The 24,034-nt window shown below is 41.2% G+C and overlaps 1 protein-coding gene across 1 annotated transcript in view; it reads right to left on the reverse strand.

Annotated features, from left to right (window-relative positions):
- si:ch211-51h4.2 (uncharacterized) overlaps positions 1–24,034 on the reverse strand; it is a 328,912-nt gene that overhangs the window by 203,118 nt on the left and 101,760 nt on the right. Inside the window, exon 7 of the mRNA XM_060833912.1 lies at positions 18,578–18,643. Coding sequence (XP_060689895.1) covers positions 18,578–18,643 — 66 coding nt within the window. The remainder of the gene's footprint in view (positions 1–18,577; positions 18,644–24,034) is intronic.

Raw genomic sequence — 24,034 nt, forward strand, 5'->3', positions numbered from 1 at the left:
TCTGAGCAATGAATGCAAGCATGCTAAATGCTTTCTTAATGACCTTATCTACCTGTGAAACGCTCAACCTTATTTCAGCACAAGATAAACCAACTGCCTTTCAATATTGGCTCTCAAGTTTTCCTACCAAAGTAAAAAGTTGGACTTTTAAACAATTACCAAGGAATTTCAGCCTATGGATAGTGCAAAGAAAGATTCTGCACTGTTCAGTCTGAACAACAACCGTTCACAGCACCCTGCTTTCTGCCTGTGGCAAGGAGGAGAAAGTGAGGACTGCAGATGCTGGAGATCAGAGCTGAAAAATGTGTTGCTGGAAAAGCGCAGCAGGTCAGGCAGCATCCATGGAGCAGGGGAATCGACGTTTCGGGCATAAACCCTTCTTCAGGAGTGAGGAAGGTGTGCCAAGCAGGCTAAGATAAAAGGTAGGGAGGAGGGACTTGGGGGAGGGGCGTTGGGAATGTGATAGGTGGAAGGAGGTTAAGGTGAGGGTGATAGGCCGGAGAGGGGTGGGGGCGGAGAGGTCGGGAAGAAGATTGCAGGTCAAGAAGACGGTGCTGAGTCCAAGGGTTGGGACTGAGATGGGTGGGGGGAGGGGAAATGAGGAAACTGGAGAAATCTGCATTCATCCCTTGTGGTTGGAGGGTTCCTAGGCGGAAGACGAGGCGCTCTTCCTCCAGGCGTCGTGTTGCCATGGTCTGGCGATGGAGGAGGCCAAGGACCTGCATGTCCTTGGTGGAGTGGGAGGGGGAGTTGAAGTGTTGAGCCACGGGGCGGTTGGGTTGGTTGGTGCCGGTGTCCCAGAGGTGTTTTCTGAAACATTCCGCAGGTAGGCGTCATCTCCCCAACATAGAGGAGGCCACATCGGGTGCAGCGGATGCAGTAAATGATATGTGTGGCGGTGCAGGTGAATTTGTGACGGATATGGAAGGATCCCTTGGGGCCTTGGAGGGAAGTGAGGGGGGAGGTGTGGGTGCAAGTTTTGCATTTCTTGCAGTTGTATGGGGAGGTGCCGGGAGTGCAGGTTGGGTTGGTGGGGGGTGTGGACCTGACAAGGGAGTCATGGAGTGAGTGGCCTTTCCAGAACGCTGATAGGGGAGGGGAGGGAAATATATCCTTGGTGGTGGGGCCTATGGCAGTAAGGAAAGAGAAGCATCGGAGTTCTCCTGATGTCTTAATTAACATTTATCCCTGATTCAGACTGAAGTAGATTAGCATGTTAGTTATCTGATTGGTTGTTGCTTTTTGGGACTTTGTTCTGCATAAATTGGCTGTTGCAGTTCCTTACAAGTGTCAGTCGTACAGGGCAGAAGGCAGCACCACAGAGGTGGGAGTGAGATTGAGAATGTTTCATGATTAGTTATGATGAGAAGAAAATTTAGAGTTTCTGTCAGCACTATCCCTTGCTCAAAACTGCAACATGTATGTAAGTATTACCACAGCCACCCAGCTTTCAAAGACGTGAAACGCACCTTACAGATATTTTTCCACCATAATATTATAATTAAAGTGATGAAATGTCCTGAGAATATTAAAGGTACATTACAAATGCACATTTTTCTTTCAAAGAAATCGTTTTGCTAAGTACTTGGACAGAAAAAATTGTAATTATATATTCATTTAAGTTTACATACGTGGAGCTATTCCCTTAAGTATTAACAATTCAATAAGAAACATTGGTTATATCCAATTGAACATGGAGTGAGGCTGCAAGAAGAAGTTTTTAAACAAACAACATCGTAACTCTGCTGCATTTAATCTCAAAGTAAATCTTCTCTTATTAGAAGGATTATTAGGAAACTGAAGTAGAGTTCAGGGGAAATGCAGTATTTTCATTCTCATTAAAATGAAGTACATTTATTCTATTGTTCAGGAATGTTAATGCACAGAATGAATATAATCAAGTTTAATGAGTTCAAAAATTCAATCTTGTTCCCATGGAAATAAAACAGGCAGTGATCTGTTATAGCAAATCGAGATAATGACCAACTCACAGAATCTGACCATAGTTTTGACTTTCTTACAAATTTAAGATAGAAAACACAAAAATGCATAAACACATTAAAGTGAGACACTAAATGTTAGGTGGAATTTAATGCTCTCTCCTGAAATGAGGCTGGTGGCAAGGTGCATTTAACTGAACAGTGCGAACTCTATGCTTTCTTGCCTCTGGCCAAATTAAGCTCAGAACAGGAAACTTCATGATGTGGAGGAACCGGCGTTGGACTGGGGTGGACAAAGTTAAAAATCACACAACACCAGGTTATAATCAAACAGGTTTATTTGGAAGCACTAGCTTTTGGAGCGCTGCTCCTTAATCAGGTCTGAAAGCTAGTGCTTTCCATAAACCTGTTGTATTATAACCTGGTGTTGTATGACTTTTAACTAGGAAAATTCATGGTCAGTCTTCCAGGCTTACTGACAAATAAGGTACTTAAGTGATGATTAATTTAATTTTTATTCACTCATGGAAAGTGGGTATTCTTAGCATTTATTGCCCATCCTTAAATGCCCTTGAGAAGGCAGTGGTGAACTGCTGCAATCAATAAATTAGTGCTTACTTAAGGGCAGCAAACTCAGCCTCGTGTGACCCTACCTCTGACCGAGGAGACTGGATTCAAGTCCCACCTGCTACTGAAATGTATAACAATGTTTCTGAACAACTTGATTAGAAAAGGTTGAAGGGCTACACTCTGCCGCTCCTGGAATTCAACTAGTGGTGAGTGAGGCGCTCACTATGCCTGCTGAGGGCCATCCTGGACCATGCTGCTGACCCTCCCCCACAACCCCAGACCATAACCCCCTCCAGCCATCACTCAGTTGTGGCGTGGGTCACTTGGTGGTTCTGGGCCTTTAGTGTACATGTTAATAACTATAGCTACCACCTACTCAGTAATGCTGCTGACATAGAAACAGTTGCTAGCTTCTAAGATTTCTTCCCCCAAGGTCCTTAAGGCTGGAGAAGGCCCAGCACTGCCTAGTAAAGTGCCTAAACTGTGCTAAATTTGGAAGAACTTCTCAGAAGTAGGCACAAGGGATTCTCAAATCAATTTAACATGATAATTGAGAAATAAACAAAAACTGCAAATTTTGTAACACCAGCTTCAATTTTAGAAAATAACTCCATATAATGTAAGTTGTGAAGTTGCTAAGGTTTATTTATTTCAGTTTCTCAATATGCTTCTGCTGCTAAATAACAGTTGATCCACATCATGCAAGGATTCCATCCCATTCTCCCAGTTCCTTCGTCTATGTCACACCTGTTTGCATGATGCCAGTTTCCAAAACAGCACTGCTAACATGGATTGCTTCTTCCATGACTGTGGTTCCATACCCTCTGTGGTGACAGGATCCTAAACCGCATCTGACCTTTCACCCGTGCTTCCACCCTCGCCTGTTCCTGTCACTCACAACAGCATGAGTGGGTCCTTCATTTTCACTTTTCATTCCACCAGTCTCTGCATTCAAATGGTCATTCTCCGTCATTTCAGACAACACCAGCAGAATGCCACACCAAACACATCTTCCCCTCTCTCCTCCTATGTTTATTTCACAGAGATCGTTCACTCTGGAACACCCTTCTCCATTCCGCACCCACCAACACCACTCCCCCTCACCCATGACACTTTCCCATGTAACCATGAAGGTGCAACTGCTGCCCCTTCACCTTCTCCCTGCTCACTATCCAAGGGCTTAAATCAGTCTTTCCAGGTGAAACAGTGTTTCACTTGTACATCGTCCAATCTGGTGTATTGTATTCGCTGCGCCCAATGTGGTCTTCTCTGCATTGGAGAATCCAAACGCAGACTGGGTGACTGCTTTGCGGAATACCTCTGGCCTGTGCACAAGCATGACCCAGACCTTCCTGCAGCCGTCATTTTAACATAGTGTCCTGCTTGCGTGGCCACTTGTCTGTCCTCGGCATGCTGCCATGTTCCAGTGAATTGGAGGAACATCATCTCACCTTCAGACTAGGCACTTTACAGCTTTCTGGATTTAATATTGAGTTCAACGTCTTCAAATTGTGAATCATTTTGTTCCTTTCTTGAAACTTGAAAGCCTTCTGCTTGAGGTGGTGCCTGTTAGCTATAATCAAACTGGCTGTAAAACCCTTCAAACCCAGACTTTTCAGAATCACTGCTTTTACGACCTCTGAACAAAAAAGCCATGGACTGCATAACCTTGTTAAAGGAGCAGCTTCATCGCAGATGTTGTGACTTTGCTACAGGTCAACTTCTCTTACCAGCCAAATGAGATGTAAAAGATAAGCTTTGTTTATATGAGAAGGCAGCCCTACCACTAGCTGAAGTGTAATTAATTGAGGATGCAAGTCAAAGCAAATAATATAAATTTGGTTGATTTGTATTACAGCTGTCCTTGATAACACAGTCTTGTCAAACAACATGAGCTTTGAGTTTACAATTTCCTGCCTTTTTCCCTTAGGTATAGCGAAACTTTGTATTACAAGAGACCTTAGATAAATCATATTTTTTTTGCAAAAATCTTTATATCCTACTGAACCTTTGGAAAGGTTTCATTACTAATCATTTGCAGATGATTTTGACAAGTGTTCTAGATTGGCATTTGCTGAACTTTCATATGACTGGTTTGGAGCCACAAACACATTGCCCGAAAAAAATTCACAATGGACCCCCTAAATTCTCAAATAAATACTTTAATTCTGAAATCATAGCAAGGGGCTATTCGATCTGTCAAGTTTGCATCAGTTCATTTGAAGAACTATTCAATTCATCCCATCCCCAGCTCTTTCCCTATACATATACAACAATATTTTCAAGTATATAACCAAATTTATTTTGTAATTAATTACTAAAACTTTCAGCATGAATCTGAGGCAGCATGTTTTAAATGTGAACTCCTCACTAGGTAGAAACATTTATACATGTTGCCTTGAGATGTTTAGCTAATCACCTTTGGTGTGATCCTGTTATGGACTACTAATGATTAAAGGTTAATGTTTAAAGAAGAAATCTGAATATCCAAGAATTAATTGACAGTGCCATGCATGTCATAGTTTTTAAAAGCAAAACCTTAATGTTACACAACAAGAAATTAAACCAAACAACCACCCCTAACTTAACATTATAGCTCACGCTATAAAATTAATTCAAGGTATTTGCCCACACCTCTTAAAAGTTCTAACTTACAATATCTTGAAGGTTGATTCACTTTTTTGAGGACCAACCCAAACATTATGCCACAGCCATCTGCAATATCTTTTAGTTGTCCATCATATTTCAACTATATATTGAGTTACAAATTACATGGGAATGATTCCATTCGCTTCAGGCAAAGTGATCCTCCAACTTTCTGAAGTTTATGAATGTGAACAATATAGCTCCATTGGACATCCTGGATATCCATGGGCTATTTTTCCTCAGTCATCATTTCCTCCCCTCACCAGCTTTTGTATCACCCTTTCCAAGTCAATTATTTACAAAAAGACCAAATGTCAATGAGGATCAATGTAGTTTTCTCCCCCTACCAGCTGGATGTAGATTCAATATTCTGGAGCAAACCTCCCAGCTGCAATTCTCTCACCAAAACCCACTGAACTGTTTGTTTCTGATAGCAAGCACACATAGATAAATGAAATAAAACAAAGTTCTACTGAAGGCTCCAACTGAAATCTCAGTCTCTGGCAATTTGGCACGTTTTGGGATGATATAAACAGAAATACAAACAAATTATTTTTCATGCAATTCAATGCCTCAGTTCTGCAACGTGTATAAATAATTCATGTTGCTAATAAAGTTGTATTGTTGTTTCTCTTGAATCCCTGACTCCATTATAAGCTTCAAAGATGGATCATTCACTGATTAAACTTTTCACTATCAACCCTGATTTTGTAAATCAAATACAGCTTGCCTTTTCATTGTATTCAATCTGGGGTTGCTTGTTCAGGATACCTTCACAATTTCTCAATTAGATGCCTTTTAAAAAAGTTAAAACTTTAATTCCAGAACAAAATGTTCTAAAAATGTATGAATTATGAACCAAATGTTCACAGCACCTTAAATATGAGCCCTCTGATGAATGACCCTTTAGACATTCGAAACAACTTCTCTATTCATTTCATCTAGATATTCATTCCATCTAGATTTTATGATTTCTAAGTAAAGCTTTTGAAAGCTTTAATGATTTTAAACATCAGTGCAATTTAGAACTGAAAACTAGTTGGAGTCATGGTGACCACCAAACTATCATTTGTCCTAAATACTCATCTGCTTCAATAATGCGCCTTCAGGAAAAGAAATGGACAGTCCTTACCTTGTCTGGCCTGTGTGAGACTCCAGGCCCAGAGAAATATGACTGAGTCCTAACTGATAGAGTTGAGCAAGCTGCTCTTTCTCAATGGATATTATGAATGGGCAATAAATGCTGTGCATGTAAGTTTATTTTTCAAAAAAAACTCAATCAAGATAATCAAATATAATATGCTTTCACTGAACCCATATTGGCTCTTGTTTATTATTCCGTACATGCCCAATGATATCTGAAAAAGTTACAACTAAAGCTTATGGTCGTCAACTTCACCATGACACTAACATACATAAGGTAGATTACATATTCTATTCAAACTATCATATTACTATTGTTTGAGGAAAAAATGAAGTACGCACAAACTTAACATGCAATAGGTTAAAATAATATGTAAAGTGGCTGTCAAAAAGAAGATACAAAAAGATCAATGGTTAAAAAAGTCACTTAAATAATCATGCTAGGATTCTCACCACTGAGTAGCATAGCCAGTCTTTACAGAACCAAAATTAAGCCAGGCTTACACAGATTATATTGTCACATGTTGATTACTGGCCTGTCTCCATCAAGACTGAACTTACATCAGCTCCTCATATAAATATACCTCCTTGCTATTATTAGATATAGAAAGGAATCTTTCGAGTCCAAAGAGCAAGTGTATTTTCACTTATTTCCGGTGATTTCTACAGTATGGATAAAATATTGGCAAGAGATGGGTGCATTTCCATGTCAGTGTTGTGCGGTGTTTCATTAATGGTGATGCAGTACCCATATCAGGTATAGACCTCGAAAAGTAGCCCTCATAAGAAAAAAACTGAAATTTCTACAATGCAAACACAAGTTGAATAGGGTCAAATCACAGGGTAAGGATCAAACAAGTATTAAACCATTATTTAGAATTCTGGGTAGATACATGGTCTTAACATATTAGGAAACGCCCTAAGCCACTTCTTTATTTAAAACCTTTTGAACAGATTACAAATGTTGAAAGTATTCATATATTTTGAAATAAGCACAACTCGTAACAATGGTCAGCTTTTTTTGTTCAATCACAGGTCTTTGGTCATTGGTCTGTAACATTACTGCAAAGCTATGTCTTTTTTTTATCCTAGTCATTCTCAGAAACAATGAAGTGCACCAACTACAGGTAGTACTCCATCAGTCTTGTCACTTTGGGTTGTATGAAACTCCCACAGCTGTGTAAATAATTCCAATTCAGCACCTACATCACAGGTCTGATCAAAAATTCAGCTTGTTGATTCACCCTTAAAGATCTGTTGCTAGAAAAAACAGATGATTGTATAGAATAGGATAGGTCATTGTTTTTCTGCAGTATGTGGGTGGAATGCAAAAAGGAAAATCTGATAGGGAGGATCACACCAGGGAATGGTTTTCTTTGCATTCAAATGAAAGGGAAATTCAACAAGTTCTGTGAGGAGCATGCAATCCTCCAGTTCCATTGTGTGCTTCATTACGGTGATATTTAGCAGTAAAAGTTAAAACTGATTCCAATGTGTTTGAACAGGCTAACTCCCAGATGTTTAATATTCACATAAATTAACTGGCTGAAATCTTAGTGTTTATAAGAACATGTATAGCACACTGAATTTCTAGTCAATTTTAACTGACCAGTTAGCAAAAATTTTAAAGTAAATTCAACCTTATCCAAACAGAATTATGTACTCTGTTTCTTAAAATTTTATAAAGGAGTTTAAATTCCTAATGAAAGATTAGGGGCTCTATATTCCACATTTGTGTACTCTCTATAATGAAAGGGCCACTTTTTGACTTCCATTTGCTGTCCGCATGAAATTGACAGAATGGCCTTGCCAGCACTGGAGGTTTCCCTAAACCACCTACTCTTTTGCTTAGCATTGCCTGTGAGCTGAGATGGCAAGCTGGGCTCCTTAACGCAGCTTGCCAATTATTAGAGACTTACAACACCGAACCAATCAATAGGTCAAGCCTAGAGTGAACAGGAGACAATCCCAGAGAATGCTTTTGTGCATGTTTATAGAGAACATAGACCATTACAGCACAGTACAGGCCCATTGGCCCTTGATGTTGTGCCGACCTGTGGAACCAATCCGAAGCCACCTAACCTACACTATTCTATTCTCATTCATATGCCTATCCAATGACCGTTTAAAAGCCCTTAAACTTGGTGAGTCTACTACTGTTGTAGGCAGTGCGTTCCATGCCCCTACTACTCTGAGTAAAGAAACTACCTCTGACATCTGTCCTATTTCTATCACCCCTCAATTTAAAACTATGTCCCCTCGTGCTAGCCACTGCCAGAAGAAAAAGGCTCTCACTGTCCACCCTATCTAATCCTCTGATTATCTATGTCTCAATTAAGTCATCTCTCAACCTTCTTCTCTCTAAAGAAAATAGTCTCAAGTCTCTCAGCCTTTCCACCTAAGACCTTCCTCCATACCAGGCAACATCCTAGTAAATCTCCTCTGAACCCTTTCCAAAGCTTCCACATCTTCTCTACAATGCAGTGACCAGAACTGTACACAATACTCCAAATCTGGCCATGCTGCAGCATGATTTCATGGTTCCAAAACACAATCTCTCTATCAATAAAAGCTAACACACGATATGCCTTCTTAACAACCCTATCAACCTGGTGGCAACTTTCAAGGATCTATGTACCTGGACACTGAGGTCTCTCTGCTCATCTACAATACCAAGAATCTTACCATTAGCCCAATGCTCTGCATTCCTGGTAATCTTTCCAAAGTGAATAACCTCACACTTTTCCGCATTAAACTCCATTTGCTACCTCTCAGCCCAACTCTGCAGCTTATCTATGCCTCTCTGTAACCTACAGCATCCTTTGTCATTATCCACAACCCTACCAACCTTAGTATCATCTGCAAACTTACTAACTCGCCCTTCTATGTCCTCATCCAGCTCATTTATAAAAATAACAAACAACAATGGACCCAAAACAGATCCTTGTGGTACACCACAAGTAAGTGAACTCCAGGATGAATATTTCCTATCAACTGTCACCCTCCGTCTTCTTTCAGCTAGCCAATTTCTGATCCAAACTGCTTAATCATCCTAATATGAAAATAGTAAAAGTAGTTCTGTTCTTCCTAGTCCACGAAAGTAAGTTAAACTTCCCTCATCTGTTTCATGTGACTACTCATAGTTCCTTCAGGTCAATCAACAGCTGATACTTTTGAATCTGAAAATTACAATCTGAGTCCCTCCACAGACATCAGACTCTGATTTGCAAATTCAAGCGGTCTAGTTAAAATCAGGCAAACTTGGGCATCAATGGGATGGCAGAAGTGCCACATGCACATTCAAATTTCAACTGGTGACTACATTTCTTAGTTACAGAACAGTTTAAAATGTTCTCATGGTGATAGATTGATTCGAACTGTGGTGTATGTATATTAAATTTAATGTTACCTTTAGGAGCGAAGCAAGATAATTTATTTTTATTTAATTAAGCTTGCTCAAATATAGTACTAATACCACATACTCATGGGTGATAGCGTATTTAGTAATAGGATACAAGATAATTTACCTCATTAAGTTTGAGTATGAGAATTGAAAGCAAGAATTAAATGTTTCCAAGAAGTTATCAAGGCAACAAATTTCACCAGGATTTAATCATCTCCCTCCTCACTCACATCCTTAATCTCATTTTAATTCAAAGTTTGCTTTTGGAATTTCTTAAAATATACAAAATAAACAAACTTTGAGCTTTTCCACAATGTAGCATTGAGTAAGACTCAGAAGTAAACTTGCCAATTTCAGATACAGCAGGCAAACATATGAATCAGGAGCAGAGGTAGGATATCTCTTCAGCTTCTGGATTAGTAGTGCTGGAAGAGCACAGCAGTTCAGGCAGCATCTTTATCTCTTCAGCTTGTTCTGCCATTTGGTGTGATCATGACTGATCTGGTTGGAACCTGAATTCCATTACCTGGTTACTCCCAAACTCTGACTTCTTTATTAGTCAAGAACCTATTTTTACTTTAGCATATTACATGACTCAGTTCTAGTGCTCTTTGGGGAGAAGAATTCCATAGACCCTTGATCATTCAAAAGAAAACCCTTCCTCGTAATCTCGATCTTAATGGGAAGCCTCTTATTCTAAACTGTGACCCCAAATTCTCATCTCTCCCACAAAGGGAAAAGTCCTTTCAGCAACCATCCTGTCAGGTCCCCTCAAGACCTTTTCTCTTTAAATAAAATCACCTCCATGAGAAACTGTGGGCATCAGCAAATACGAATTGTATTCAACCATAATTCTCAACCTGATGGCCCAACATCCCCCACACTTCCATTAGCAGTAATCATGAGATGTGATCGCTGGTTCAATGCAGAGTGCAGGAGAGTATCCTAGGAGCAACATCAGCCTACATTGAAATGTGGTGTCAACAACACACCAAACGGCAGAAGCAGCATGAAACAGACAAGGCTAAACAAGCCCACAAGCAATTGACCAAATTAAGGTCAGTATCCTGTCTCGTCCACTTATGAATAGTGTTGGGCAATTAAGCAATGAGCAGGAGGAGGAGACTCCAGATTATCCTTATTTGCAACAACAGTGGAGCCCAGCACAACCTAATTCAGGAACTGCAATTTCCCCTCCCACATGATAATGATGCCCTTCAGTGCATCTCCTCCACTTCCTTCACCTTTGCCCTCTAATTCCAGCCGCAATAAGGATGGTCCTCACCTTCCACCCCACTAATCTCCGAATACAGTGCATTATCCTCTGCCATTTCCGCCACCTACAATCAGATCCAATCACCAAAAATGTATTTCCCTCCCCACCTCTGTCTGCAGAGACCATTCACTCTGCGACTCTGTTAGGTCCACATCCCCCACCAACCCTCTCTCCAAACCTGACAACTTCCCTCCCCACCGCAGGAGATGTAAAACCTCCACCCCACTTCCATCCAAGGCTCCAAAGGATCTTTTCACAGCCAGCAGACATTTTCCTACATATCCAACTACCTCATCTACTGTGTCCATTGCTTACGATGTGGTTTCCTCTACATTGGGGAGACAGCACGCCAACTCGTGAAATGTTTCAGGGAATATCTCTAGGATACACAAACACCAAACAATCCCACCACCCTGTGGCAGATCACTTCAACTCCCTCTCCCACTCCCCAAGGACATGCAAGTCCTGGGCCTCCTCCATTGCCAAATCTAAGCCACCCGACAACTGGAAGAAGAATGCCTCATCTTCCGCCTTGGGACTCTTCAACCATGCAGCATCAACGTTGGATTCATTAGTTTCTGAATCTCCCCTCCCGCCACTTCATACCAGAGCCAACTCTCCAACTCGGCACCACCTTCTTGAACTGTCCTACCTGTCCATCTTCCTTCCCATCTATCCACTCCACCCTCCCCATTGACCTATCATTGTTAACCCCATTTGCAGCTGTCACCTGCTATCATTCCCTCTCCCCTCACCCTCCAATTTATCTGTCAGCACCCTTCCCCCTCCACATTTCTGATGAAAGGCTTATGCCCAAAATGTCAATTCTCCGGCTCCTCAAATGCTGCCTGACCTGCTGTGTTTTTCTAGCACCACCCTTTTCGATTCTGATTTGCCAGCATCTGCAGTCCTCACTTTCTCCTAAGGCTAATGCATTTGCAACCACTGTCACCCAGAAATGCCAAATGGTTGACGTCCAATGTGGAAACCTCCCAGGTATGTCCTTTGCATAAAACACAGAAGAAATCCATCCTGGCCAATCACCGCTTTATCAGATTATTGTTAGTCATCAGCAAAGTGATGAAAGGGGCCATTAATAATGCTATCAAGAGTCAATTGATTAACAATAACCTGATGAGTGATGCTCTGTTTGGGTTAAGCCAGAACCACGCATATCTTGACCTCATTACAGGGATGGTCCAAACAACTGCTAAAAGAGCTGAACTCCAGAGGTGAGTTAACTGCCCTGGACATAAAGGCAGCATTTGACTGCAAATGATATTAAAGAACCATAGCAAAACTGGAACCAATAGGAATCAGGAGAAAAATATTCTCCTGTGGTTGGAGACTTATTTGGGATAAAGCAAGATTGTCATGGTTGTTACAGATCAACCATCTTATCTCCAGGGATATCTCTGCAGGAATCTATCATGGTATTGTCTTAGACCCAAACATCTTCCGTTGCTTCATCAATTATCTTCCTTCCATCATGAGGTCAGAAGTTTACATCAATGCGCTGGACTCCACCATTGTTGCTGAAGGTTCCATCAAGTTCAGCACTATTCGCAACTCCACAGATGCTGATGCAGCTCATATTTTTGTGCAGTAAGACCCAGACACTATCCAGATTTGGGCTGACAAGTAGCAATTAGAATCAATGCTACACAAGTACCAAAAGCCATCTCAATAAGACAGAATTTAACCAACACCATTTCATGTTCAACAGCATTTCTAGTCTCAACATTTTGGATGTTACCATTGACCATATTCTGAAGTGGACCATAAAAATGCTGTAGCTGCAAAGGCCATTTAGTGGCTGGCCATTCTATGGTGAGTAGCTCACTTTCTGACTCCACCAGCTACAGGTCACAAACCGAGGCAGTGATGGAATACACCCCGCTTGCTTGGATGAGTGCAATTCCAGCAGCGCTCAAGAAGCTTGACACTATCCAGGATGAAGATAGTGACTGTCATCTTATCCGTTAACTTCTACTTTCACATTCTCCACAGTGGGAGCAGTGCATACAAGATTCATCATAGTGACTCACATTCCAAACCCAAGATCTCTAGCACCTTGAAGGAAAAGGGCAGCATAAGACATTGGAGCTGAAATTGGCCTTTCAGCCATTCGAGCTGAAAATGTGTTGCTGGTTAAAGCACAGCAGGTTAGGCAGCATCCAAGGAATAGGAAATTCGACGTTTCGGGCATAAGCCCTTCATCAGGAATGAGGAGAGTGTGCCAAGCAGGCTAAGATAAAAGGTAGGGAGGAGGGACTTGGGGGACGGGCGATGGAGATGTGATAGGTGGAAGAAGGTCAAGGTGAGGGTGATAGGCTGGAGTGGGGTGGGGGCGGAGAAGTCAGGTAAAAGATTGCAGGTTAGGAGGGCGATGCTGAGTTGAGGGAACCGACTGAAACAAGGTGGGGGGAGAGGAAATGAGGAAACTGGAGAAATCTGAGTTCATTCCTTGTGGTTGGAGGGTTCCCAGGCGGAAGATGAGGCGCTCCTCCTCCAGCAGTCGTGTTGTTATGTTCTGCCGGTGGAGGAGTCCAAGGACCTGCATGTCCTCGGTGGAGTGGGAGGGAGAGTTAAAGTGTTGAGCCACGGGGTGGTTGGGTTGGTTGGTCCGGGCATCCCAGAGGTGTTCTCTGAAGCGTTCCGCAAGTAAGCGGCCCGTCTCCCCAATATAGAGGAGGCCACATCGGGTGCAGCGGATGCAATAGATGATGTGTGTGGAGGTACAGGTGAATTTGTGGCGGATATGGAATGATCCCTTGGGGCCTTGGAGGGAAGTGAGTGTGGAGGTGTGGGCGCAAGTTTTACATTTCCTGCGGTTGCAGGGGAAGGTGTCGGGAGTGGAGGTTGGGTTGGTGGGGGGTGTGGACCTGACGAGGGAGTCACGAAGGGATTGGTCTTTGCGGAACGCTGATAGGGGCAGAGGAGGGAAATATATCCCTGGTGGTGGGGTCCATTTGGAGTTGGCAGAAATGACGGCGGATGATACGTTGTATACGGAAGTTGGTGGGGTGGTAGGTGAGAACCAGTGGGGTTCTGTCTTGGTGGCGGGTGGAGGAGCGGGAAGTGGAGGAGATGCGGTGGAGGGCATCGTCGATCACGTCTGGGGGGAATCTGCGGTCCTTGAAGAAGGAGGCCATCTGGGCTGTGCGGTGTTGGAACTGGTCCTCCTGGGAGCAGATGCAGCGGAGACGAAGGAATTGGGAATATGGGATGGAGTTTTTACAGGGGGCAGGGTGGGGAGGTGTAGTCCAGGTAGCTGTGGGAGTCAGTCGGTTTATAGTAGATGTCTGTGTTGAGTCGGTCGCCCGAGATAGAAATGGAAAGGTCTAGGAAGGGGAGGGAGCAGTCTGAGACAGTCCAGGTGAATTTGAGGTCGGGATGGAAGGTGTTAGTAAAGCTGATGAACTGTTCAACCTCCTCGTGGGAGCACGAGGCAGCGCCGGTACAGTCATCGATGTAGCGGAGGAAAAGGTGGGGGGTGGTGCCAGTGTAGTTGCGGAAGATGGACTGTTCCACATATCCTACGAAGAGACAGGCATAGCTGGGGCCCATGCAGGTGCCCATGGCAACTCCTTTAGTTTGGAGGAAGTGGGAGGATTGAAAAGAGAAATTATTCAGGGTGAGGACCAGTTCAGTCTGCTCCACCATTCAGTCATGGCTGATAAGTTTCTCAACCCCAGGTCATTAAATATATTTAAGACTGAGATAGGTAGATTCTTGATTGTCAAGGGGATCAAAGGTTATGGGGAGGAAGCGGGAGAAACCCTTAATCCCCTTGCCAAGCAAGAATCCACCTCTGTCTTAAATATATTCAATGACCTGACCTCCACAGCCTTCTGTGGCAGTGAATTCCATAGATGCTCCACACTCTGGCTGAAAACATTTCTCCTTATCTCCATTCTAAAAGGTCTTCTTTACTCTAAGACTGTGCCCTCAAGTTTTAGTCTTTCCTACCAATGGAAACACCTTCCCAACTTCCACTCTGTCCAGGCCATTCAGTATTCTGTAAGTTTCTATTAGCTCCCCCTTCACCCTTCTAAACTCCATCGAGTACAGACCCAGAGTCCTCGAACGTTCCTCATACATTAAGCTTTTCATTTCTGGGACCATTCTTGTGAACCTTCTCTGAATCTGCTCCATGGTCAGTCCATCCTTCCTGAAATATGGGGCACAAATGCATCCCCTGCAGATGTCCTCCAAGCCATTCACCATTCTGACTCAGAGCTACATTTTTGTTACTTTACTGTCACTGGGTCAAACTCCCTCTCTAACCTTACTGTGGGTGCTCCTACAGCCCAAGGACTACAGCAGGTAAGGAAGGCAGCTCAGCAACACCTTTGAAAGGACGATTAAAGGAGGGTAATATAGGTTGGCCCAGCCAGTGATGTGTACTCCTGTGAATGAATTTTAAAAAACCTTATGCTTGCAATAAATGGCAACTTGCACATAACTTATTTGTAATGCATCATCAGGACATCCAGATTCTTGTATGCTGTAATCTCCCTGCATTTAAATAATATTTTGCTTTTCTAGTCTCCTGCCACAGAGAAAGCATCCACATTTTCTGTGGTATATTCTACCTGCCAAATATTTGCCACTCATATAAACTATCCATATCTATAACAACTTACTTTTCTACCCTTGACAAATTTTATAACGACATATTTGGTCCCTTCATCCAAGTCATACAGCACTGAGACAGACCCTTCAATCCAACTCGTCTGTGCTGACCAGAAACCCCAATCGAACCTACAGCCATTTGCAACTATTTGGCCCATATCCGTCTAAACCCTTCTTGTTCATATACCCATCCAAATGCCTTTCAATGTTGTAATTGTACCAGCCTCCACCACTTCCTGTGACAGTTCATCCCATACATGTACCACCCTCTGCATGAAAAGGTTGCCCCTATGGTTCTTTTTAAAATTCTTCCCCTCTCACCTTAAACCTATGCCCTCTAGTTTTAGATTTCTCCACCTGAGGTAAAAACCTAGTCTATTTACCCTATCCATGCCCCTTATTATGTTACAAACTTTTATAAGGTCCCCCTCAGTCTCCGATGGTGCAGGGAAAAAAAAGCCCCAACCTATTCAGCCTCTCCCTATAACTGAAACCCTCCAGTACCAGGAACATTCTTGTAAATATTCTCTGCACCCGCTTGAGTTTAACAATATCTTTCCTATAGCAGGATGACCAAAACTGAATGCAGTATTCCAAAAGCGACTTCACTGATGTCCTGTATATCCATAACATGACTTTCTAGCTCCTATTACTCAATGTTCTGACCAATGAAAGCAAGTGTGTCAAACACCTTCTTCACCACAACCCTATCTTCTTGTGACTCCACTTTCAAGGAATTATGCACCTGCATCCCTAGGTCTCTCTGTTCGGCAACAATCCAAGGGCTCTACCATTAATTGTACAAGTCCTGCCCTGGTTTGCCCTACTAAAATGCAACACCTCAAATGTACCTATATTAAACTCCATCTGCCACCTCTCAGCCCAATAGTCCATCTGATCAAGGTCCCATTATATTTTGGGATAATCTTCTTCACTGCCCACTACACCAACTATTTTGGTGCCATCTGCAAACTTACTAACTGTACCTCCTATATTCACGTCCAAGTAATTTATATAAAGGACAAAAAGCACCAATCCTTGCAGCATATTGCTGGTCACAGGCCTCCAGCCAGAAAAGCAACCCTCCACCACTACTTTCTGCCTCCTATCTTCAAGTTGATTTTGTACTTAATTAGTTAGCTCCCCGGATCCTATGTCATCTAACCTTACTAACAAGAACCTTGCAGAATGCTTGCTGAAGACCATACAGATAATGTCTATTGCTCTGCCTTCATAAATCATTTTTGTCACCTCTTCAAAAAACCTGACCAAATTAGTGAGCTATGATCTCACTCACACAAAATTATGTTGACTATCCCTAACTAGTCCACACCTTTCCAAATGCATATAAATCCTTTCCCTCAGGATCCCTTCCAACAACTTACCCACCACTGCCCTAACGTTCACCGGTCCCTGGCTTTTCCAACATCCTTTCTTAAATAATGGCACTATATTGTGAACCTCCACTCTTCCAGTATCTCACCCATGACTGTTAATGATACAAGTATCTCAGCGAGGGACTCAGCAATCCCTTCCCGAGCTTCCCACAGAATTCTGTGAAACACCTGATATGTCCCGGGAATTTATAAAGATTGCGATTAGCTGAGTGGCCAGCATTGATCTCTATTCCACTATTTGTTACTTCATGCCAATCCAAAATTAACCATTTATGCCTCACATCTGTTTCATGTTAGCTAATCAATCTTCTATTCATTTGGATATGTTCCCCATTTAGCAGGAATACCATAATCTTAGATGTGGTAGTGAAGAATGGTAGCTATTCAATTCATTCACTATTTCCATATTTCCCATAATTAACTCTCAAGACTCACTCCTTAGAGAACTACACTTTTCCTGTTTAAATATTTGAAGAAACTCTGAATGCATTTAAATTATTACTCATTGTCAGATCAACCAGCAGCAATCAAGTATTATGCACATCCTAAAATCATAGCCAAACAATAAAAAGAATACTTTCAAAATGCACGTGATTTTTAGCTGCTTTATTCTGGGGCATTCCTTTCAAACTCTGCTTTAATTCTTTAAAACAAAATGTAATGTATTAGCCAATTGATATAGAAAGTCAAACAAAAATGCAAGAAAGCAGAAATTACAGAGAAACACAGCAGGCCTGGCAACAATTGTGAAGAACAAGTAGAGTTAATATTTTGAATTCCATGACCCTTCTCCAGGGATAGATAATGTAGGCCAGGGAGAAAGTAAAGCTGATAAAGAAGACCATATATAGGTGAAAAAGGATAGGCTGTGCTGAAAGCAGCCCATGTCATAATTGGACCTGAAGTGTGGAGGCAGGTCAAGGGCAGGGAAAGTGATGCTCAGGCTCTAAAACTGTTTCAGGACTCAATATTGAGTCTTAAAAGTCACAGAGTCCCCAAGTGGAAAATGAGGCACTATCTTTTCTGAGCTTTGCTGGAAAACTGCAATAGGGTTGCGACAGAAATGTTGGTCAGGGAACATGGTGGCATCTCATTTTCCTTGAAGACCCTGCACCATCAGGATTCATTATCAAGTTCAATAATTTTACAGCCTGTACACCTTCTAGGCCCTTAAACCAACGTTATACCTCAGCCCCTGACAATCACAGCCAACCCATTTTCACTTACTTATGGTCCCTATGATCAGCTTTACTTCCTCTGCAGCTTACCATTATCCAACCTTTGTTTGCCTAACTGTCACTGGACCACCTTTACCTATCTGCTCACTCCTCACATATTGCCTCAAACCCTACCCCCTGTCTTCAGCATTTATACTAACTTTTCCTAGTTATTATTAGTTCTGAAAAATGGTCATTGAACTTGAAAGTTTAACTCTGCTTTCTCACCTCAGCTGTTGCCTAACCTACTGGGTTTCTCCAGCATTTTCTATTCTTCTTCAGATTTCCAGCATCCACAGTTCTTTGTTTTATTTTAATGATTTGTGTATAAATCTTCTTTCACTTACCTGATTTGCAAAAGCTCAGCAAAAGCTTCACTCCCAGCCAAAACATAACTGATCCCAATTGAAATACTGCAGAAAAATACACATAAAAGTAAATCATTTCCTGTAACTGTTTCGTTCAGTTATCAAACAAAAGATCATTGTAATTTTTAAGTACCATAAGGCTTCAAACTTTACAAATATTTCACAAGTTTTCACCTTCAAAATATTCACTATTCCTGTTAGAAAATCTGCTAGCATTGTTGTAAACCGTTGTGTGAATTGAGCGTTAAAAGCCATAGCACTGGCCCAGGATTTATAAATAAACTTAGTTTTGCACACAAACTCTACAAAAAAAACACATTAACCAAAAGCAGAATTTCAGGTATCAGTAGAAAGTCACATGGGACCGGCTATGGACCAGGCCAGACCCCATCAAAACATTTTAAGAAGGTAGCACAGACTCTAATTGTTCTTATTTTAAAGGCAGATGTGAAGTGGATATTCTAGGAGTGATGCAGCTGGTCAAACCACTCGGCTTTAAGCAAAACAGAATTTATTTACACACTACAGATGAAACACGAACTAAAGAAAGCAGAATTTAGAATAACAACTTATTTGACAACACAACTAACTCTATTGCAACTTAATGAAGCTGTTCCAATTCCCACAATATCACAGAGATACATCTCTTAGCAAAAGGTAAATTCAAACACAGGTTCTTACAGGCAGGACAGATTTCAGAGAGAATGGTCAAGCAATCCCTCTTTTGAAGCATGGAACCTCTTTTCAGTGTAGCAGCTTCTCTAGGTCCCAAGCAATGTTCAACTGCTTGCTAAATACTAAACTAATATAGGAAAAACTTGAACTGGGAAAACTGGCCACTCTCCTGCCATTGTTTTAAAGTAGGCAATTCCAGACATAATGCAACCTTTGCCTTTACAATCCATCTCAAAAAAAAACCCAAGGACAACATAACCTTGTTAAAGGGGCAGCATCATCACAGACCTTGGCAAGTCAGCTACATTTGTCAAAGAGGGAATACACACAGGGAGATCAGACCAAAGCAACAATAGTTCAAAGTTCTTTAGTAGAAACTAAATGAAACTTTAAATAAAAGCATCTTTCTGGTCTTTCTTCCACTCACCTCCAATATTGCCTTGACAAGAAAAGACAATAATGTTCTGGAGAAAGGCTCCAATTAAAAATGCATTCAAACCTCAACAATGTTATTGCTAATTAATACTATCTATTTTATTTTATGTTCAAATTACTATGTTATCCTGTGTACAACTATGTGGATTCACTAATCATTTAGCGCAGAGTGTAATGCTATTAGCTTAAGCTTCACATCCCTTAAACAAACCCAGCATGTAGATGAGGCTATACCTGGTGTCAAATATAACTGTAAGCCACAGTCATTCTGCGTTGTAAGCACCTGGACACAGGCTGTATCCAAAGATCACTCTGTAATGTCTGTACAAGTTTAGGAGTACGGATACCTACCACAGTTCTTAGATTAAATTCAATCCATATCTCATTGCATACATATAATGCTAGAACATACTACATGGTGTCAGAGTGGGATCACCATGGCAGTGATATTTTGATTCTGAAATAACAAATTCATCTTCAGTATATGCTTTGCTTCTGACTTCGGTTCTTTTAATTTGATAAGAAAGGGTTAATTCATGCACCAAGCATCCTGTAGATATCCTGTTTGAGGTTTGGTGACATGAACTAAATTTTGTATAGTTCTAAAAAGGCAAAAAAGATAAGCCAAGAAATAAGAATAATGAGGTGAACATTAACAGTTTCCAAGTATTTTGAAATATTTGGAAATGAACATTCCTTACAGCTTTTAAACATGCAAATTTTTAAGGCCTGCATTTTTTTTTAAAAAGACATAGAAGGTCTGAGGCAAAGCCAAAATGGCACTCGAACCCTGATTCTGGAAGCGACACCCTGAACCTAGCAGTTACTACTTACATGAAACGGGGAGGCAGGGAGTAGGGAATGGAGCAGGTTGTAATTTGCACATCCAAGGTTCATGAAGAATTGATCCAATTTTCACTGGTGTAAAGTCCAACACACAAGTTGAAGGTTTTACACTTTGAAAACAAACTGAAGTGCTAAGAAACTGTTTACTATTTCACTCTATCTATTGACATCAGCTTAAGAGTTATCATTATAGGATTTGTGCTGCACAAGTTCACAATCTATCCTAGTGAGGTTTCTTCCAGTTAACAGTTTCAGTGACAGCTCCCAAAGATTATAGAGCCTGTTAAGTGGCACAATGAATACAAATGCATGTTTTTGTAAGGAATTAAGCAGTTCACAGAACTTAAATATTATGAATTGCTTTTATCAATGAGTGTATTTTTACATTTTGAATTCATCAATATACAGTGGGAACTTGGTTACTGGGTGACTTGGCAGGCAGGTTGCAAACACAAAGGATGGCTGAAGGAGAGCATTGATGGGCATGAGTTATGACTAAGTTTGCATATGTGTTACAGAGGGTTGAGGAGTGGGTGGAGGGGGAATAGACTGGCATGGAGGGCATGACAGGCAATCAAAGGATGATATAGAGGACCCTTAGATGTGGAAGGCAAGGGTTGGCAGAGTGGGTAAGAGGAGTCAGGGCAATGGATAGGGGCATAAGATGACATGCATTTGCATTGATGGGGCATGGAAAGTTCATGTGGTTGATGTGGGAGGGTTCAGGGCTATGTTTTCTTTTTTGAAAATGTTAATTTAAAAAAAACAAAGTATTGGAAATCTGAGGCTGCCTTTCAGTCAACCTGTCTTGGCACTTGCTATCCTGTGACTGCATGTGAATTTTTGATTGATTGATTTATTGTTATCACATGTATCAAAATATAGTGAAAAGTATTGATTTGCGAGCTATACAGGCAGATCATATCATACAGAGTGCATCAGGGCAGCAGAACAGACTGTATATACAATGTTACAGCCACAGAGAAGGTGCAGAGAGAAAGAGAGATCAGGATTAACATTTGAGAAGTCAATTCAAAAGCCTCATAACAGCAGGGAAGAAGCTGTTCTTGAATTCTTTGCTGAGATGGTAAACCCAACTTCCACCAAAATCATTCTAGGCCCAGCAACAAAAATTATGTCATTTGGTGAACTTTCTCCTGAGCTGGCTTTGTGGAAGCAAGAATTTCCCTGCCTCTATATTGCCACCTTGGGAGCTAAAGATCAGTCCTGTATGTCTGTGTCAAATGAGTATGTTTTACTCCCAGCTGTTATGCTACTGCTGCTATATAAATTCAGTATTACTGCTGAAGAAAGAGGCAAATATAACAGCTGTATCCCAGGGGAGACTTAGAGAAATGGCAATCTGCAAGCAAGATTGTGGCATTTGACAACAGCAGAAAGTCCACAATTAATGGACTGAATATTGATTGCTTGGTAGAGTAGCTTCTTGTTTGTATCTGCCTTTAGGAGTCTGAACCAGTTCTAGGCAGGAGTTTTTTTTTTGGTTTCTGAAATTAACCTCAACAAAAGAAATAATCAAAAAAGCAAATAGCACCAGTAACATAGATAATTTCCAAGTAACCTCTCTCTAACAATTTTAGTTTGAAAAGATAGAGTGGTATGGGGCACATTTGACTGTAAGCTTAAAAATAATGCTTGCAAGGTCAGAAGCTCAATGCGTTTGGCAGGAAATGCCAACAAAGAATTTTATTGCCAATATGATTGCTATGTTTTCATTAACCTTTTCTCTACATTAACAAATTGGTTCCAGACTAAGTCGGTAAAGGCCAGCAGGAAGCTCTGCATTGATATTTTGAATGCTGACAAGGAAGCTGTAAAAATTTTATTGCAAACTTTCATCACTCTCAGCAGGAAAAGGTGAAGACACAGCAGATATCCTGCTAACATATGTAATGAGAAAGAGAAATTGCACCTCAGACCGGTTTTTGGATATGAAATACACATTGAACAATCACTTGAACCAAAGTCACACTGGAGATCCCACAACTCAGCCCCTTCCAAACAACTGGGTTTGGCTGTCAAAGTTGCAGCTGGTGACTTGCAAGTGCTCAACATGACTGCCCAATACAGGGAGTAGACTACATGGATGTGCTCATAGTGGAATTAATACCTGTAAAATGGGACAAGGGCAGACTTGTTCATTGTCTAACTTGAAATCTTAAAGGAAGCTGCTAACATTAAGTATTGTTTTCTTTTGTCGCTTTGTGCACCGTGCAGCCAGGTTGAGCAGGAATGCAGAAGATCAGAGAAATTGTGTAAATTGCAATTAAGGCCATTTCTCTGTGCTTTCTGTGGAAGTTACAGTTGAAAGGCAGACAACACTTGGGTGCTTTCAATTCTGCAGCACTGAAGAAGATTAGCAATAAACGTAGAAGTAGGTTATGCTATTCACTGAGTCGTCTGTGCCATTCTCAATAAGATCATGTTTGTACTTCACACTCTTAAGTCATATCAATTCCTCTTAATAATGAAGAGTAAGGAAATGGTGGATGAACTGAACAGATATTTACATCTATCTGTGCTAATGGACGATAAAACCAGTATCACAGAAATAATATTAAATCAAGTAAAAGGGAAGAGTTTCAAAAAATTACAATTACCAAGAAAGGGTACTCAGAAAGTTATTAGAACCATACACTGACAAGTCCCCGTGTTCTACTGGACTTCATCTTAAGATTTCAAAAGAAATGCTGCTGAGATAGCTCATGCATTTCTTCCAATTTTCCAAAATATCCTATATTCTGGAAAAGTCTCACCAGATTACAACAAAAAAAGTTGCAATTCCTCTATTCAAGGAAGGAAAGAGATTGAAAGGAGACCATAGACCAACTAGGCTAAAATCAATCACAGGAAAAATGCTGGAATCTATTATTAAGGAGCTTGTAGCAGATACTTGTAAAATCTCAATGCAGTTAGGCAAAGCCAGCATGGTTTTGTTAAAGGGAAACAATGTTTTACTAATGTACTGGAGTTTGTTAAGAAAGCAACAAGCAACACATGTAAAAAGGAACCTGCTCACGTGGTGTCAAATCTCTTCCAGAAATCCAAGTACAAGATGCCACATCAAAATAAGAACTCATAGTTTAGAAAGTAACATATTAGCATTTGTAAAGGATTGATAAGGTAGCATGAAACAGAAAGTAGGCAGAAATGGGTCATTTTCAGGATCGAAACATAGAAATGCAGAAACCAATAGTGGGAATGGGCAATTCAGCCTTTCAAACCTAATCTGCCATTTAATATGATCACGGCTGACCCCCTAACTGAAAGGATGGTTACATTTCAAACTTCCAACCTACATGGACTGTTCAAGAATTTAGCAAATTCCAGAAGATCAAAACCAATATGGCCACCAGCACTGCAGTTGGGTTTTTTTTTACACATTTGTGTGAAAGCAATCAGGTCGAGGGCATCTATCAGATTTGAGACTCATTATACCACAACTGCCTGATGAAGGAG

This window comes from Hemiscyllium ocellatum, chromosome 13 (assembly GCF_020745735.1).
Source record: "Hemiscyllium ocellatum isolate sHemOce1 chromosome 13, sHemOce1.pat.X.cur, whole genome shotgun sequence".
Lineage (NCBI taxonomy): Eukaryota > Metazoa > Chordata > Chondrichthyes > Orectolobiformes > Hemiscylliidae > Hemiscyllium > Hemiscyllium ocellatum.